This window comes from Eucyclogobius newberryi, unplaced genomic scaffold (assembly GCF_026437365.1).
Source record: "Eucyclogobius newberryi isolate DKJ021-1_F unplaced genomic scaffold, fEucNew1.0.hap1 SCAF_6, whole genome shotgun sequence".
NCBI lineage: Eukaryota > Metazoa > Chordata > Actinopteri > Gobiiformes > Gobiidae > Eucyclogobius > Eucyclogobius newberryi.
Window position 1 is genome coordinate 36,644,275 of NW_027316278.1, and position 19,666 is coordinate 36,663,940.

The following is a 19,666-nucleotide window of genomic DNA, read 5'->3' on the forward strand; positions in this document are numbered from 1 at the left end:
CCCCGGTGATTCGGTTCTGGACTCATATAAAATTTAGCATTCAAATACTATATCCTTTTTGTTCTAGAATCTAGACCATCTTAAACCTTCCATTGATCGCGAAATTCACGCAAGAAAAGACGTAAACACTGCGATGCGCCGCTGTCAATAGCGCACATGGACCCTAATTAGCGACGCACGCGTCTTCCGGGCATAAGTGAAGCCGGCGAAATAAGTTTAAAGATGCGAGAGACGGGAGTGCCTCGTACGTGTCGAGCTGCAGAACCGTGTTTCACTTCCAATGTGAACATTGAAGTGAAGCCGGTAAGATCACTGGCTTTATCTGAACTGTTTTAAGCTGTGGCCGCCGCGTGCGATGTTGTGATGGTTAATGTGCTGCGTCGTCACGTGTTAAAGGGGCGGGGTCAGCGTGGTCTTGTTTGGGTGTAAATATGAATGAAATAACTTAAGTGTTATGTTGTGGTGTGATGTATTTGGTATTAAGTAAATACTAAGTCAAAGTAATATTGCTTAATTGCTGCATTCATTGATTGGAGGTTATATTTTGTAATAGTATTTTGTATTTGTATTCTACTGTTGTTAAATATGGTCTGGTGTTTAATGCTGCTAATATGATGTATTTTGATTTGTTGTGTAAAATATTTTCATATTCTACTTTTGATACTGCTAAGTTGATGCTTTATAGTGATTCAAGTTGACTTTTATGCTAGTTTTTGTAACTCTGTTATTTTACACTGACTTAATTATTTACACTGGTGTTTTGTCTGTTTGAAGGTTTTTACTTGACTTTTGATGCCAACGGATCTGTAACATTAAAGATGGAAATGTGTCTAAAGACAAAACATTGTATCAGATGAAACAGCTGCTTTGACCCTTGACCCAGACTGACCAGATTGTCAACGATACTCAACATGCTCTTGTTGTTGAGTTGAGTCTTGAGTTGTTCCTCTAGTAAAACACATGAATGTGTGTTAACTGTTAAGCTATAGTTTAGCTGCTAGCTAGTAGCTTGTGATTTGTAAGTTGTAGGTTCTGTTAAAAACTGTGAATGAACCAGACAAGTTGAGTTTATTTCAATCTGCAGTTAAGCCTTGTGTTTGATGGTCGTCCTTGTTCAAGTGTCTTCAACTTAATCTAGCGAAGTAGCTTGTGTTACGCTGTTGTAACATTATGCAAAAAGGGCATGGTTTAGGTCCGGACTCATTAGGTCCGGACCTGAACCTAAACCTCTGGATTCGAATCCGGACTTGAACCTGAACGTGGGTTTAGGTCTGCATCCCTACACTCACTGTTGGGTTTAAATAGCGTGTTGCAGCTGAAAGATCATCACCTGCAGCAGTTCTCTAGTAGAAAGAGGACTGGTTCGCTTAGTTGAATCCAAGTGGTTTTTATGAATCTCACATTTTAAGGCTAGAGAATAGTAGTTTTTTTATCCTTTTGCAATAGAAAACCACCACAACAGACAGTTCAACCCTGGAAATTATAAATTGTTGCTTATTTTTTGGTGTCAATACATGCTACATGGTCCATTATCAAAAGTTCTATTAATCCATCCATTCTTACACTAAGTCACCCATAACATTCTAATTCCATCTCTTTATCAGGGCTGGGGCATATAATATAGCCCATAATATAATTTTGAGGAGTGATATAAAATTCTAAACTAAACTATTGTGATCTATTTGGCATGTTCACTGAAACCTGGATCAGTGGAAGCACAGACTGTGGAGGATCTGCACATGCCACAAAGACACAAGTGGAATGGCAATAAATGTAAAAAGCTTAAATAAGTTAGTCATATCACTATCACAAATGTGCTTTCATATTGTGATTGTGACATTTTAGACCATATGTCCTAGTATTCAGTATAGTAGTAGTAAATGGATACTTTTATAAACGACTACAACAAGCGTAAGCAAGACTTTTCTTTAGTTTGAGATATTTTGACACGTTAAGAAATATAATGAATTATCTAATACATGTATAGTGTTGGTTTGATATGATGTAACTGTCCCAAACTAAAAGATTATTATTTTTTTTTCATCCGACGCAAGGTTTCAGAAAAGTAGGTTTCTGTTGAGCTGTGTCTTAACCCTGAAGCCAGAGCTTGTCCTGGAGCATATCTGACACATAAGCTCTTTCTGCCTTTTGTGCAAGTGTCTTTTAAAATGTGATTTTTCATGTCACACCACAGGAACCACTTTGGATTACAACAATAAAATTCTTTGTTTTAGATTTAAAATGGAGATGAACTGTATGTGTAATTTTCCTTATGCCAGCGCCTTTATTAACTGAAAGTGACTGAAATTGTAGGTGGTTGTAGTGCTTTTTGTTAAAAATACAAATAAATTAAACACAACTTCTTTCTAAAAATGTATTTCGTGCAAATCTTGCAAAACAAGATTTAGTCAGTGACTCAGGGCTTTGAATCACAATGAGTGGGAAAGGGTTACAGGGCTGAAAATAACAAATCTACTGTGAAGCTCCATGCAGCATGAACTATTTGTTTCTGTTTCTTATTTTAATGAAACTCTAATAACTCTGAATATATCTTCAATTATCTAACTACAAAAATGAAATGGCTCCAGCTCTAGATTTACACACATGTGCTGTATTACATCCTTAACCCGGCACGCAGGCATCATCCTGGGCACCCACAGAGAGAAGGGCGCCTACACCTTCTGGTCCTACTCTCTGGGTTTCCCTCTGGCCAGCAGCTCCATCCTCAGCTGGAAGTTCTGCCATGTGCTCCACAAAGTGCTGCGCGACGGACACCACAACGTAAGAACCGGAAGAGACCGGAACATGTTAAGTCCGGACACACAAGTTATGTCAATATTTGATGCTCTTTTGTTTTCTAAGGTTTTACAAGACTGCATGAGACATCACGGTAGTCTTGTGGAGGTTGGGAAAATGTGGGTAAGTCCTTTCAATGTCTTTCACACTGTAAACTATTAAGACAAAACATATGAACAAGCAACAGCGGGTGAAAAGGACAAACTCTTCAATTTAGAGAGATCAATTTCTACAGCTTATTTATATAAATGGAAGGAAAACATTATTACAAGATTTTGATCACGTAATGTTTTAATATACTAACAAGCCGACCAACATTTGAAATATATTTAGAAAATACTGTGAGGAAAGTAAGTATTTGAATACCCTGCAATTTTGCATGTTCTCCCACTTGGAAATGATGGACGGGTCTGAAATGTTAATCTCCGGTCACAGTGAGGGACAGAATCCAGAAATCACATTGTATGATTTTTAAATAATTCATGTGTATGTTATTGCTGTAAATAAGTATTTGAACACCTGAGAAAATCAGTGTTGATATTTGGTACAGAAGCCTTTGTTTACAACTACAGAGGTCAAAGGTTTCCTGTAGTTCTTGACCAGGTTTGCACACACTGCAGCAGGGATTTGGTCCACTCCTCACACAGATCTTCTCTAGATCTCAGGTTTCATGGCTGTCGCTGAGCAACACAGAGTTTCAGCTCCCTCCAAAGATTTTCTATTGGATTCAGGTCCGGAGAGGCCCATCCAGAACCTTGATGCTTCTTACAGAGCCACTCCTTGGTTCTCCTGGCTGTGTGCTTCAGGTCATTGTCATGCTGGAAGACCCAGCCACGACACGTCTTCAATGCTCTGACTGAGGGAAGGAGGTTGTTACACAAAATCTCGCAATACATGGCCCCATTCATTCTCTCCTTAATACAGTGTAGTCGTCCTGTCCCCTGTGGAGAAATGCACCCCAAGCATGATGTTTCCACCCCCGTGCTTCACAGTAGGGATGGTGTTCTTGGGATGGTACTCATCCTTCTTTCTCCTCCAAACACAGAGATTGGATTTTATATCAAAATGGATGGTCATTGGCAAACTTGAGATTGGCCTGGACAAAGCTGGGGAACCTGTGCAATGCATGCTTTTAAACCATGACGGCGTGGTGTATTACCTTTTGAAACTGTGGTCCCAGCTCTCTTCAGGTCATTGACCGGCTCCTCCCGTGTAGTTCTGAGCTGATTCCTCATCATTCTTATCATCACTGATGCACCATGAGGTGAGATCTTGCATGGAGCCCCAGTCTAAGGGAGATTGACAGTGATTTTTAGCTTTTACATTTTCTAACAATTGCTCCAACAGTTTCTTTTTTCCAAGCTGCTTGCCATTTGACCCGTAGCCCTTTCCAGCCTTGTGGAGTTCTACAATTTTGTCTCTGGTGTCTTTTAACAGCTCTTTGGTCTTGCCCATGGCAGTAGTTGGAGTCTGACTGATTGTGTGGAAGACAGGTGTCTTTATGCAGCTAATGAGCTCAAACACTAATTTAGATGAATAAGTGGAGCAGAGGTGGACTTTTTAAAGGCAGATTAACAGGTCTTAGAGAGCCAGAATTCTTGCTCATTCGCTGGTGTTCAAATAATTGTTTGCAGCAATAACAATAAAATACATTATTTCAAAATCATACAGTGTGATTTCCAATTTCCTTTTTTGAGTTTCTGTCTCTCACAGTGGAAATGCACCTACAATGAAAATTTCAGACCCCTCCATTATTTCTCGGTGAGAAAACTTTGCAGGGTGTTCAAATACGTTGCAGGGTGTTCAAATACTTACATTCCTCTCTGTATAGATCTGAATAATGGATAAAGCTGTACATTTTTTGTGTCCAGGCCCATCTTCACGACAAATACGGCCAACTGGTGGGTCTTTATACCAAGCTGCTCTGCACCAAAATGGAGTTTCATGCAAAGGCAAGTCCTCCTATGATCACGGCTGTACCATTCACCTGACCTGAGCTGGTTTTAACTGTACCAATATTGACCGCAGCATAAGACCATCCCTCCCAACCTCGAGGTCAGCGACGATGACCTGGAGCGTGCCGCTGGGACGGACATTAACAATGTGTATGTAACCAAATATGTTTGAATATAGAGGTTATGCAGATGACATCACAGCACTTGAAATGTAGAGCTCAGAACAAAACAAAAATGTGAAAGAGCTCCTTCAGTCACGATTTAAGACTTTAAATAACAGAACACTGCAGCTATGCTCACATTAATCATTGATACAGACTTTGTGATCACACACAGTTGAACTCATTACAAGTGTCCTTTATTTACATTTCACCATATAAAGTGCATTTGAGCAAAAGAAAAGCTCCACGGACAACGATTAGGCAAGACAAATCAAATAAACACAAGTTTGCCAGTTGTGCTGCTCATAATTTTTCCATTTTTTTTTTTTTTTTATGAGAATGTCAGTGCTTAACCTTTTTCTGTTAATTTTACACTTTTTTTTTTTTTTTTTTTCGTTTTAAAGCTAAATCAATAAAACCTTGTATTACAAACTTTTTGCTTAGAAATCATGTGAATTGAAAATTGACTTCAAACTTTTAGCACATTCATTCTCATCTTCAATACTTCAGTCTCCACCAGTAACTTTTCTGGTGGAGAGTAGAGCTGTCATCGTCCAAAGACGTACTTGGTCGACTAAAGACGTGTCCTTTGCATTGATTAGTCAAATACATCTCCACAATGATGAGCAAAGTTGCATAATGCACCTTTAAGAGTAATATTGCTGTAATATTTGGACACAATGACTTCTCATTACTTGTTATACGGTCCTACAGCTCCTTCCCAAAATGTCACTGTCTGTTCTAATTCTCGTCCCTGACTATGTGCTGTTTAAATGGTGGGTTTCTTTAACAAAGGCTGTGGTGTTGTCCCTCAGGTTCCAGCTCACAGTGGAGGTGTTCGATTACATGGACGGGGAGCTGCGTTTGGCAGAGACAGGTGAAAAAACTCCACAAGGCTCGATCAAGGAAGAGTAACTAGAGCCACTAGCACAGCACCAACCATTATCTATTCATGTGCACAGCACTAGGCCACACTGCAAACTGAGGCTGGACAATATTACAAATGATCTAGACCTGATTCCCCCCCGTGTAGTTGGGCCCAATTTAATTTGCCCCATTATAGTATAGATGTGTTATAAAAGCATCTACTCAAGTCAGGAAGAGCATTCAGCATCTTTGTTTTTAGCATTTTATCCTCCAAAAACCAGGAAATGCGCTGCTAGCATGCTAGTTGTTTCTAGCTCAGGCTTCTGAAAGTTGCAAAAAAGTTTATAAACTTTTTTGTGTAAGACTATAAAATCAGGTCCAGCTCTCATGTACCTACACATACATCTACACGCGTACAAATCCAATATTGCAGTATTGATAGTTACTTTGGCAATATATTATGCAGCCTTATTACAAAGGAGGTTAGCCTGGTGTAAAGTTCCCACAGCAGTTAATATTGTGCTGTGAGCCTTTAATTAGCGCTAAATGGTGAGGAAATGCCAGCAATCATGGAGAATTAGGTCTACTTCCTCTGCTCTGTTGTGATATACTGCTCTGATGGCTGTGGTGGCAAAAATCTCTTAAGACAAAGAAGCAAGTTGTCTCGTTTCAAAAGTAAACTGTTTAATCTTGTGGCTGAATCAGAAAGAAACTTGTGTGGACTCGGCCATTCTCATGGAAGGCCGAGTCCACGCGTCTGTCTCTTGCCTGCTTCCCAAAATGTGTCTCTCCCAAGTCCCCCCGTCCCACCTCTGTCCCCTTCCTTAAATCACAGATGGTCACATGACCACACACACACAGAAGTTCCCGGTCACTGGTCTCTCAGGTACAAAGGAACCAAGGAGCAAATGGGACATCAAAGAAACAGTTTCAGGAAGGAGACAGTACATAACATTTGCATTAATTCAATTCACATGTCTTGCCTAGTGTGAAACATAACGTGGGACTTCCTAGCCACTCCAGGAGGTCCGGACATGTAAATTTCCAGGCCAAAAGGGGTTGTGTCAGGCTGTTAGAACTAAATTCAATTGAAAATAGGATTTAAAGTTGAAAAGCAAAGGGCCAGATTATATTTTTCCACAACATGGCCAAAACGGGGAGTCTCTGGGACAAGGAAAACAAAAAAAAAGTATTAGATAAAGTATTAGCAGATTATGTTTACAGTGCATCACCTGGTAAATACACTGAACAACACTGGGCAACACTTTTGTTTTTGCTCCGAGCTTAACCCAAAGATATGAAACTTTTTCTATACACACAAAAGACCCATATCTCTCCTCTCATATTTCACAGATCTGTCAATGTCTTACTGAGCTATTAATATTAATAATCCATCCCACTCACAAGTGTGGAATATAAAGATGCTGATGAGACAGAATGAATATTATTATATTGCGTATATTTGCATGTTTCTCCCCGTGTCTGGGTGGGTTTCCTACATTAACACAACACATGAACAAAAGGTAAAATCCTCAAACTAGTCCTGATCAAGCTTAACACAAGATCTGGAGATGGTACCCAGGCACTGCACTGTGGGTCCCACTGCTCCTGATTAGATGCTTCAGTGGCATTTAGAGGTGAGTCAAATGCAGAGGGCACATGTTCCTTTTGGACAATAAACCTTAACTGGTGCTTCACGAGTCTTTTGACTCCTGTTTGACTCCTGAGTAACTTTTACAAGTTAGACTTTGAATGGGAGGAGATGAGTGGGGAAGGACAGGACAGAAGCATGTGTGGAGGAGCTGAGAGGGACAGAGCGCAAAGTACAGCGGCCAAAGCCGTGACTTGTCTTATACCCAAGGCAAACGTGTGAGATTGTTGGACACAGAGAGACAGGCCGCGCCTCTCCTGCTGCTCTCCTGCTGCTCTCTTGTAGAGATTTAACCTTGTGCTGATGCTGTGTATTTGTATGTTTCTCTAAACATGTTCGTCACATACACACATTTCCACAAACTTCCCCCAAACGGGCACGCCCCCCACTTTGAGTAGCAGCACGAGTTGTTGCATATTTAGTGACACACAGTAAACTGTCTGTTTTTTTTGCAGTGATCCGACAGCTGAACACGTCCATCGCCATCTCCAGTCTGACTTCAGGCCAGTGTCGTCTGTCTCCCCTCATCCAGGTGATCCTGGACTGCAGCCAGCTCTACCACTTCACTGTCAAGCTCCTGTTCAAACTGCACGCATGTAAGACCCCATCATGTCCCCATACATCCTTTAGTCATCAGTCACGTTTACATGTACAAGGTATTTTGTTTGAGTATGCTCTTCATCCAACTTGTAAAAAAAAAAAAAAAAAGGGAATCATTGGCTCAGATCACTCTTGTCCCATTTATATAGCGCTTTCCACCTTCAAGGCACTTCTGCACTCTCAGCTCAGAGATCTGATCATGCCCGCAAATATTAGTATTTAATTTGATTGTTTACTGATTTTAGACCTGGTTTAATTTTGGGTTGGTATTAGTTTAGTCCTTAAGTGTGTTTTAGACCTGGTTTGGTCCGGGTTTAGTCCTGATTTAATTCTTCCTGACCAGCCAGTCTCTCTCACATTATGTTCAAATGCAGAAGGGTCTGGATTCGGACCATTGGGGGGCGTCAAAAAAAATGCTCCCGGCATTAACCGGTCCAACCACCGCCACTAATTTGTGTCACGTGTCTCTCAAATACAGAAGACATCTCTCAAATATTTTCGGAACATGCAGAACAAAATATATAACTTAATTTACCTTAGTTTAGTACGTCGCTTGTTGACTCGGCAGAAGTCTCAGTCTGTGTTATTTTTATTTCCTCGTAATTCGTGTTGAGACACGAACAGACAATGCGTTTGTTTGATTGTTTAATCCGCCTGTCAATCACTCCCTTTGGAAATTGGAGCGACTGCGTTGGATCCCAGAGGTCCTAGTTCAGGACTGGATTGGCTATCTTGCAGAGCAATGTTGATAAAGACTTTAGAATAAAGCAATTGTTATATTATAATTATTAAAACTAATCTAGTGTTGAGGATATTTTGTGCAACCCCAAACTGTGGTCTGCCCTTCCAAAAACATAACCCTGTGTTTGATCTAGAGCTGCTCTGATCAATCGCCCTCCAATCATAATTGGGCCGATCACGGCAAAAATCTGTGATCTGCAAAATGGGCCAATCAGACGCACCAATCACATTTTACATTCATGGCTCTCCATCACATCTACCTTGAGGTAGATGATCTGTAAATTATTGCTGTAGTGTCATTTAAGCTCCTTTTTATAAAACCCTCTTGGTTAACACGCGCTCTGATGTGGTGCTTTAAGTCCTGATGTATCCACGTCTGCTCCTGCTCCCTGAGTGGACGACAACACGGAGCAGCCATGTGTCTCTGTAAACACGGAACTATGAGCTCTCCCGCTAGCTAGTGTTTTAGTTCATAGAATTGCAGAGGTTCAGAGCCAAATGTGTCGTCTGAAATGACGAGCTCAGACTGAGCCAAATGGTTTCCCATCACGTCCACAGAATGCGCAGCCTTCACTTGTTTGCCGGTGTGCACACGCTGGGGAGTAAATTAGCAGTGTGATCTGAATCTGAGGCAAAGAGAATAATCTACTGGCACAAACATGAGATCCATCTTAAATAAACCATGTATGATTTATCTTAGTCCATAAATAATTTAGTGTCATTAGTCTGCTATTAAACACATTAAGCTCCGGTAGTTTTTACTTTCCCTTTTTAATGTAGCAAACCCAAACAATGAAACACAAGCTGGTGCCCTGAAGACGAAACATCATTTGTGTCATTTGTGTCACCTCTAAACGCTCTCTTGAGTACTCTGATTGGGCGGGTTATGATGAAAATTTCCTGGATCGCTTTAAACACAACTAAACCTTTCACGTTTACATGCATCTTGTAAATCCTGGTCAAGTCAAAGTTGGCCAAAAATCCAGTTTTCCTGCTGTTGATGTAAAATTATTGCTTGTTTTCATATTTCTAATGCTGTGTGTCTCAGGTCTCCCGGCTGACACTCTCCAAGGGCATCGAGATCGCTTCCACGACCAGTTCCACAGGTTTGTGACTGCTGGCCTGGGGCTACATGTGTCCAAGTGGAAGAAAGAGTTGTTGTGTCTCTCAAAGAAGGCTGCAACCTTACCCTTCCTTGCACAGTCCACACGTCACCAATGCAAATGTTCCCAGGACACATAAACGCCACACCCAGTTATGATACAGGGATACTCCATAGAGCACAAGGCACTTTTATTCAGTGTACAAGATTCACAAGTAAAAACTGTTCTTTGGCAAGTTGGTGCAACATATAAATATAATAAAAGTGACATGAATGCTAAAATACAGCACAAAGGTACAACATATTTAAGTACCAGTTCACAACCGAGCAGTGGAAATGATCTGAATAAAAGTACATCCTGTTTACATGCACAAGTGACTCCTGACACACTCTTGAGCAGATTTTTTCCCGTCTGGGGTGGTCTGACTGGATTTCTTCTTGAAAACTAGTCAGACCACTCTTGTTATCACAGTTTTTAAATGCTGGTCAAAGTTGGGTCTTGTATGAGGGACTGAGAGACGTTCAGGGGCGTCTAGTAATTTAGCCTAATTTAGCTCAACTTAATTTAACTCTAAAACAATTATAGTAGAAAAAGCTTCAGTTGTAGTCATCTGGACTCAGTTAGAAAAAATAGACGTTTCGACTCTCATCCAAGAGTCATTGTCAATAAAAGAATTTAGATCGAAAACTCCGATATTAATACTGTTCTGTGGTAAGACCCGCCCATTGGGCGGAGCCTTCCTGGAGTAGCAAGAGTTGTTTGTTTCAACAGAAACTCCCCCCTTGTATCTACCGAGCTAGCCTATTCAGAATTTTAATGGGCTATTAGAATCCTCTTTTGTCTTTGTGAGACCCTGGCTCAACCACCCTGAGTACCTGATTAGCATCTGAATGTCCTCTACCTTTCCAGGGGTTCAGTAACCCATTATAGATACCAGGAAGATTGAATCTTAGCCCTCCATTTCTGTTTAAAGAAGGTCTTTCTTTTTTAACAAAAATAGCTTCCTTGACTCCTGTTTCAAACCATCTTTTCTCCCTGCTTAAAACCTTCACCTCACCGTCTTCAAACGAGTGATTAGAGGCTTCAAGATGGAGATGCACGGCGCTCTGTGGACCTGAACTTGTATTTCTTCTGTGCCGATAAAGCCTCTTGTGTAGAGGCTGTTTTGTCTCACCTATGTACCGTTCTTTACAGCTTTCTTCACTGCTTTGGATCGAATAAACTACATTGCTCTGTTTTTGAGTCGGCAACTTGTCCTTAGGGTGAACCAGTTTTTGTCTTAAAGTGTTTCCTGGTTTAAAATAAACAGGGACTTTGTGTTGTCTAAAAATTCTCTGCAGTTTTTCCGACAGGCCAGACACATAAGGGATAGAAACACCCTTCCTTCTCTGTTCAGTTTCCCTTTTGTCCTGCTTTTTGGTTCTCTTCACTCTGTTGAGGGCCCAAGCGGGGTAACCACAGGCTGAGAGGGCATTTCGGACATGGGTCTTACCACAGAACAGTATTAATATCGGAGTTCTCGATCTAAATTCTTTTATTGACAATGACTCTTGGATGAGAGTCGAAACGTCTATTTTTTCTAACTGAGTCCAGATGACTACAACTGAAGCTTTTTCTACTATGGAACACGCCTGGATGAATGAGGGATTACACCGACATATTTCTAAGACAATTGATAATAAAAGGACTGTCCACACTTTTGGCAAACATGGATGGATAGCAACATCTTGTTTATTTGATTTACGGACATGAAGAGCACAAATAAACAAACTGAAGCTTGCAGTAACGCAGCAGACCAAAGCAATGACACTACACTAACCAGTGTACTGTAGTTCAAGCCTATTCAACTTGAAGAGAATATAAAAATATATTTGTTCTCTTGTTCTTACTGGTTTAGTCCTGGTTTAGTCCTATTTAAGGGTACATTCACACTAGCACAAACACCACATTAAAACTGTGACTAAACCCAGGACTAAACATAGTCGAGGCCAGGGCCAAACTTATGACTTGAACAGGACCAAACCAAGTAAAGTCTGTGCTCAAACCTGGACCAAACAAGTCCAAGTGTGAACACTTCTGCTCACTCCTGGCAGGTGCTAGTGTAGTCCTAGTTTAATAGTTTATGGTTCAGTACTGGATGGGCCATTTTGCAAAGCAATGTTGGGAAACCCTTTGTGTTCACAAAAATGTAATCAAGCAGAAATGACTCGAGTCCATATTCTGGGCATGTATGCCAACACAGTTGTGTTTCAAGGCCTCCGCTGTATAACATTAGGCCTGTCACATCAAGACATTTTTGAGTGTGATATAATTGCTAGAGGAAATATTATGAATGATAACATTGAAAGTACTTACTGCCACTGAGACACAGTCACCTTAAATCTTGTTTTTTGTAAATGTACTGTATCATTTTAAAACAATTGCTGGATTACATAAACAGCAGAACAACACACTTGGACTTTATTTGTATCTATTATGGAAGTTTAAACTTGTTTATTCGACACTCTACTGCTCAAAACTTATCACACTCCCCACTAGTGCAAAGCAAAGGTAACAATAAATAATGACTCCTAAAAGTATTGTTCCTTTTCTGGTTTATTGAACAACACATTCATTTGGGACTTGCATAACATGCAGACCAAACTATACTTTTCATAGTCCAGGTTTTGTCTCAATGGAGAAGAGTAAAGTATTCTTGTTTCTTTTGCAGCCTGAAAAGCTTCTTCAACAAAGCTCGAGACATGTTGTACTTCAAGAGGCTGATCCAGATCCCGCGGTTGCCCGATGTAAGTCCAGAGGGTGGTGACTCATTGCCGTCTCTGCACCGGCATAGTTCTGTCTGTGTAGCAGGAAACATCCTTTATTTACCCAAAACGCAGTCTATGAAGCGCTTTCTAAACCTTTTGTCCCTGTGGCTGTCAGACTCCTCCAAACTTCCTGCACGCAGCCTCTCTGGCCAAACACAAGAAGCTGGTGGTGGTGATCCCTGACCAGGACCAGTTCGAGCACGAGCAGCCGGACGATGACGACGACGAGCCTGAGCCTCTGATTGATGTGGCGAGCAGCCCAGCCCCCGTGGCACAGGCCCCAATGCCGGTACGGCAGTGTACAGTACACAGGAAATGAAACGTGTAATAATGCAGATATGGACACGTATGGAGTCTGAGGCTTGCATGAGCCATGATCTGTCCATATGCTGAGAATGACATTATGATTGAAGGATTTGAAAATGCACCTAAGAACAGACAAACATCACTAACAACCAACAAGAGCACATCATCAATTCAACTGCAAATTTAAATATTTACATTTACATTATTCCTACAGACGGCTCACTAATGATTACAGCCCTGATTATTATCTGATTATCTATAAGCCACGCCTTGAGGTTGAAATTCAAATGTCAGAGTGCTGCACTGCCTCAGGAGGAGGTCTAGGCTCCTGCTGCTTTTACAGAGAAGCTTCTGTCCAAATGTGGTGGACCTAAAGTTCACTTTGACAGTTTCCTCTGGAGGAGGCTCTGGTCCTGACTCTGCCTCGTCACATGATCTCACAAAGACTTTTAGAGGTAGTGTCAGGTTGTGAAAGATCTAGTACACGAGAGTGGTTAAAGGATGAGTTTATATTTCTTGACAATATTACAATAATGATGTGACACTGGTTTCTTATCTAATATGTTGAGTGCTTTACAAGCTTTGAAGAGGTTGTATTGCTGAGCTTGCTGCCAGTGACTAACTTTAATAGATAAAAAAGCATGCTTGTCTCCTTTGAGTTTCAAGTACCGGTATCTCACAAATGTGAATGAACTGGAAAAATGGCTTTTATTTTCATTTTCATTAAGCTCTTTTAGCAGCCTTTTAAATTGTATTTATTCTAATGGATTTACAAGAAATACAATGTTTACCTGGGAGCAGTATTTTTTAAGTTGTAATAATAGTAATGTTTGTGCAATAATATAAGTAACATATTTAGTATCAGTTCAAAGCAATAACTTTCCTGTCTTAACTCTTCAGTCTGTGGACATCTTTGACCAGGCGTTCGGTCCTCCTAATGGAGCCTTTGATGACAGGTAAGACTCAGTGCGTACAGTTCTATACAGGTCTGTACAGTTCTGTCCGTGTCAGCTCTTTGTGACTGTGCCATGTCCTGCACAGAGACCTGCAGATAGACAGTTTGAAGAGAGACCTGGAGCTGTTGCGAGCAGAGCTGGACCGGGTCAAGGCAGAGGTAAGAGCACTCACAACTGTCCTTCCCTATGTTCCAGTTCAAATTCGACTGAGCCATGATAGAATGTGCCGTCCTCACATGTGGAATGTAGCAGGCGGCCTGAAAAGATGGGGTCATGGAGTACTTTTCCTTGTCCTCCGCAGGCCCAGCGTTATATCACCCAACTCAAATCTCAGATAAACAGTTTGGAGGCGGAGCTGGAGGAGCAGAGGGCCCAGAAGCAGAGGGCGCTGCTGGAAACTGAACAGCTGCGGATGGAGCTGGAGGCAACGCGCCGGAGGAACGCAGAGCATGAAGGGCTACAGTCCACCTTCCTGGAGGCCGAGAGTAAGATGGAGCAGTGGAAAGGGCCTCATACATTTGGCTCTCGTGGCTTAAAGGACACAGATTATGCTAAATTTACTTTTTACTTGCATTGTTCCCTCATCAAAAGCATAGCTGGAGTGTTTAGTTTAATTCACGCTTGTTTGTTGAATTCTGTTCAGTAAGTCCTCTCCCTCGGAGCCTCAGAAAACTCTTGGTTTCATATTTTCCACTTAAGTCCATAAATCATCACCAGACTCGTTCTGAGCATTTCTGTTCTAAAACATGAGATGCCAAAGCAGAGCGGGTTTAAAGGACGATAATAATACAAATCATGCAGAATGTCCTTTTAAAGCAGATGTCATAAGTGTATTCTCATAATATGAGACACACATGTTATTGCAGAACGAGCCCAAGCTTCTGAGCAGCGCTACAACATGCTGAAGGACAAGCACACGGAGCTGGTGACCAGTCATGCAGAGCTGCTACGAAGGGTACATGGAACACGATGCTACACGGAAGATCATTTGATCAGATTTAGAATTTTAAAATGTTGTCAAATTTTCACTTGGATGTTTTTTTACCCTGAAAAACATGTTTGAATTTCAGTCGCTGAATTTAACAGCAATTTTCATTGTGCTTTTTTCAATTAAAAAATTCAGAATGAAAAATTCACGTTTTAATATCCAAAGCACAGATTCTCAAGCCCTCAAATTCAACAGTCTAAATTGAGTTGTAAATTTGCAGTGAATTTAGCAGAGCAAGACATTAGCACATTTTACAGTTTTACACCACAACAGTTGGATGTGAAGGTTTTAAAGTCTCTTAAATATTTAGATGGCCATTTCAATTTCACCATCTTCTGATAACTGATATCATTAGATTATAATTCATCTTCCATAATTCTAAAGCTGAATTATGTGACTCACTTAATACCAACTAAACGATTATAAAGTAAAAGAATATTATATGGGAAAAATACAAGAAAAATAAATAATTAAAAATGAGTGGGTGTCTACTAAGGCTGTACGATTCTGAAGATAATGCGTCAGGCCTGCTGCAGTTATTTAAATATTGTCCTATATGTTTATTTCAAAGAGCAGAAATTTTGCACCAGTTTGAGTGTAATGAGCCGTGTTCCCGCAGAGCGCAGACACAGTGAAGATGCTGTCAGTGACACAGCAGACTCAGGAGGAGGTGGAGCGCACCAAGCAGCAGCTGTCCTTCGAGGTCGACCGCGTCAAACAGGAGGCCGACATCAGGGTCAGTGTGTGCCCCCTCGCAACACACCACAGCGCTCGACCGCAACTCCTTATTTCATCTCCTGTGTGTGTGTGTGTGTGTGTGTGTGTGTGTGTGTAGATGGAAGAACAGAAGTTTGAGGTGGAGAAGCTGAGGAGGGAGCTGGAGGAGAAGAGGGTGGAGATGATGCGCATCAAGTCATCGCTACAGACCACGGAGCAGGTGAGGATCATACACAGGACGTATAGTTAACCTCACTCGTTCTAAACCGATTAGCAGTCTTCATTTTGAGACAAAATAGTCACGTCAATTTAGTCAACCAAGTTTTTAGATTTAGTCAACCAGAAAAGATGTATTTTATTTTAACTATGCTAAACTGTATTGCAGTGCTTTATGAATATACTATGTTTCTGCTCTGGTTGAGGCTTTGGGAGTTAAAAGCGGACCTTGGTTCTAGTCTTTGTTTGTCCTTTTTGTTCATTTATGTAAAATTTTTACTTACATAAATAGTTTTGTCGACAGAAATGCATGTAATTTTAGTCATAGTTTTAGTCTTTATGATGACTTTTCTATTTAGTTTTAGTCAACAAAAATATGACATTGACGAAAAAAGAAAGAGAAATGCTAGAGCACTCCTAGGTCAGCTCCCTCTCACATTCACACACCCAGTCAGTGTTTACAGAAAACAGATGAACTCATACCTCGCTCCCCTGGTTAAGAAGTTTGTGGATGTTGGATCTGGAGATTGTTGTATATTAAAGGGGACGTATTATGTCAAATCCACTTTAATGAGCTCAAAAATGTCATGTAGTCACTTTTCAAACTAAAAACATGTAAAATACCGTCTGCTGATTGTTACAGTGAAATGTCACTATGAAGAGGCGGAGCTTATCAGTTGTGCAGTTTTGAACAGGAAGTTAATGGACCTGTTACTAAACCGTTTTAGATCTATATGATCTACTTATGTTGCAGATCTATACTTCTAAATATAAAAAAGCATAATACTCTATGTCTCCTTTTAATATAAGCGCATGAGCTCTTCTAAATTTGGCTGATCCGGACAGTGACACTGGCCCATGTGTGTTACAGGCATCAGAGCAGATGAACAGCTCCATGTCGTCGCTGCAGGCAGAGAAAGAGCGTCTGATGCGTTCTGTGAGTGAGAAGGAGGCGGAGCTGTCCTCCCTCAGACAGTCGGCCCAACTCCAACAGTCGTCACTCCAGCAGGAGCGAGACAGGAGCAGCAGGGAGCTGGGCGAGCTCCAGAGCAAACTGCACCAGAAGGTTAGAGTTTCCTGTAAAGCCACCAATTCCGCCTCGTTAAAAGCCTACGGGCCACAAAAATCTTTTAAAATATATATATATATACGATACTGTGACGATATATCGCCGTATCGATATTTTGAACACAACCCTTGTGTGTGTGTGTGTGTGTGTCTATGTCTATCTCTTTATCTCTCTATCTATATATCTATCTCATCTATATATATTCACACACTCACACTTGTTCTGTACAAACACACAAATATTTTACACTTTTTTGTAATTGAATTAACTCGAGAAAAGAATCGTCCCAAAACTACGATGTCCTTCACTGACACAGATATGTTGATTGTATAGATATGTATGTATGTATGTATGTATGTATGTAAATGGGCTGTTTGTGCTGAACAGACAAGTCAGGAGGAGCAGCTGAAGCAGAAGCTGCTGGAGGAACAGTTTGCTCTGCTGCAGGGAACAGTGACTGAGGCTGAGAACATCATCCAGGACGCTGTGGCCAAGATCGACGACCCTCTGCACATCCGCTGCACCAGCTCCCCAGGTCCTCCTCACTCCCATACTATACATACTCTACATATGCTGTACTGTGAGCACCTGTGTGATGTAACCGTGTCTTATCCACACAGACTACCTCATCAGTCGAGCAGAGGCGGCGCTCAGCTCCGTCGACGGTCTGAAGAAGGGTCAGGCAGACTATCTGAGGAACATGAGCGGTACTCTTCTATCAGCTCTTCTAAAGTGGTGTTTTGTCTTCCATTTGCCCTTTCATGAGTATATTTTAAATGTCCACAGATGCTGGAGGACTGCTGAGGGCGCTGACCCAGTTCTCCCACTTGACTGCGGACACAATCGTGAACGGCAGTGCCACAGCTCACATGGCCCCCACCGACCACGCAGACCGTAAGTGCACGAGGGCTACTCTCTACAAAAGAATCAGATGTTTGATGGTTTATTTAGTTTAATCTGACAACAAAAGTGATGTGTTGATTTTGTGTTAAGGTAATGGCTCTAAAATAACTGTAAAGTTAAATGTGTTGTGTTAAAGTGTGGTTTCCCCCTGCAGGACTGACTGAGAACTGCAGAAGCTGTGCCACTCAGAGTCTGCAGTACCTCCAGGATCTAAAGACCAAAATCTCCCTACAGAAAGCTGACCCTGCCTCAGTCCGAATCATCATCCAGAAGATCCTGCACTTGGGACAGGTGACAGAATGAACACCACAACACATGGCATTGGCTTTGAAGGGGAGAATCTGCAACACTCGCATGAAGGGGTGTATTAGAACTTTGAACAAGCTGTGGGCAGATAAGATACGGTCAAAACAACATAAGACCTGTCCCATAAGTCCTGTCCATCTGTTCCCACTGCCACATTTAAGTTGATTTACTCCTCAAAACAGTGGCAGCTGAAGGTGGAAGATGTATTCAATGCTCAATTGAAGCACTGTAGTCATTATTCACTTCATGCTTAAGTAGCCACAGCTGCCCTGGGGCAGGTTGGCAGAAGTGAGGCTGTAAATCTGCACCATGAGCCTTTCCCACCACCACCACCAGCATGTTGTGTTGGGCAGTAACGTGCTACTGTAATCAAATGACCCTTCTTTTAAAAGCAGTTATCTAAGGGGATATCATTTAAAATGGAATAATTTCATCATTATGAAATTACTTTACTTGCCTTAGTAACTTTTACCGTTTCTGACCAAGAAAAATATTTTATCCATAGAAGTATTGTATAAAACGGTAAAAAGTCAGTACCAGGCGGGGACCAACTGTGAACCAAAACGTGCTTTAGTTGCTGATAGTCGTTGGTCGTAGTTGATTAGGATTTACACGCGACACGTTTTCCACTGCGAATGTTCAAAGGGGTGAACTATGTGAGTCCAGAGCGCAGCTCGGTCGTAGATACAATACAGATGTCCGTTTGTATATTTTAAGAAAGCGCAGCCTGTTCTTTTTCTAAATTGATTTCATATTTGCTCCTGACACTAAGATTAAACACACTCATTCTGTTTCAACGTCAATGTGCACAGCTGATGACACTATTATAAAGACAGTCAATCTAATACAAGTACTAACACAGTGAGTTCATATGTGAAGCACACGAAAACATGAACATTAAAATACCTCCACAATTATGATTAAGAAGTCTACATAGGCCTACATAATAACCCGAAGTTGAGACTCTACTTTGTAAGTTCATTATAGCTATATATCTTTTTTTTTTTTTAATCAACAAATGGAGGTTAAATAAGGGGAAAGATGTCAAAGTACTTAATCCTGTTTTGTCCTTGGGTGCTCTGTTTTTACCTACTTCTCTGAACTCGGAGAATAATCCAGGTCAAACTTGTTGGATTTAAAAAATGTCACATGGCCACTTAAATGAACGTCTGCTGCTTTTACATGTGGCCAAAATGGCAGTATACTCATATTTTTCATCCTGGAGTTGCGTGAGCGCTCTGACAGTGTTGTTTGTGCAGGAGCTGCGTCCCAAAGGCATGGACGTGCGTCAGGACGAGCTGGGGGACCTGGTGGACAAAGAGATGGCTGCGACATCAGCTGCTATAGAGGAGGCTGTGCGCAGGATCGATGTGAGTCATGCCATGAAACGCACTGTAGTCAACACTGTAAAGATACGTTTATGGAGCAGGTCTCTTGTTTAGGACATGATGAACCAAGCCAGAAAAGACACCTCAGGAGTCAAACTGGAGGTCAATGAAAGGTGGGTTCTCCAACTTTATAAGA

At 41.3% G+C, this 19,666-nt stretch overlaps 1 protein-coding gene across 1 annotated transcript in view; it reads left to right on the forward strand.

Moving 5' to 3' along the window:
* Positions 1-19,666, forward strand: part of hip1rb (huntingtin interacting protein 1 related b) — a 38,965-nt gene that overhangs the window by 13,192 nt on the left and 6,107 nt on the right. The window contains exons 3-24 of the mRNA XM_072433753.1: positions 2,639-2,781; positions 2,863-2,919; positions 4,668-4,748; positions 4,825-4,901; positions 5,728-5,789; positions 7,886-8,026; positions 9,820-9,877; positions 12,585-12,660; positions 12,797-12,970; positions 13,888-13,943; positions 14,029-14,101; positions 14,245-14,428; positions 14,810-14,898; positions 15,551-15,667; positions 15,767-15,868; positions 16,736-16,930; positions 17,321-17,468; positions 17,554-17,640; positions 17,720-17,827; positions 17,991-18,127; positions 19,402-19,512; positions 19,585-19,643. Of these exons, the coding sequence (XP_072289854.1) occupies positions 2,639-2,781; positions 2,863-2,919; positions 4,668-4,748; positions 4,825-4,901; positions 5,728-5,789; positions 7,886-8,026; positions 9,820-9,877; positions 12,585-12,660; positions 12,797-12,970; positions 13,888-13,943; positions 14,029-14,101; positions 14,245-14,428; positions 14,810-14,898; positions 15,551-15,667; positions 15,767-15,868; positions 16,736-16,930; positions 17,321-17,468; positions 17,554-17,640; positions 17,720-17,827; positions 17,991-18,127; positions 19,402-19,512; positions 19,585-19,643 (2,335 nt within the window). The remainder of the gene's footprint in view (positions 1-2,638; positions 2,782-2,862; positions 2,920-4,667; positions 4,749-4,824; positions 4,902-5,727; positions 5,790-7,885; positions 8,027-9,819; positions 9,878-12,584; positions 12,661-12,796; positions 12,971-13,887; positions 13,944-14,028; positions 14,102-14,244; positions 14,429-14,809; positions 14,899-15,550; positions 15,668-15,766; positions 15,869-16,735; positions 16,931-17,320; positions 17,469-17,553; positions 17,641-17,719; positions 17,828-17,990; positions 18,128-19,401; positions 19,513-19,584; positions 19,644-19,666) is intronic.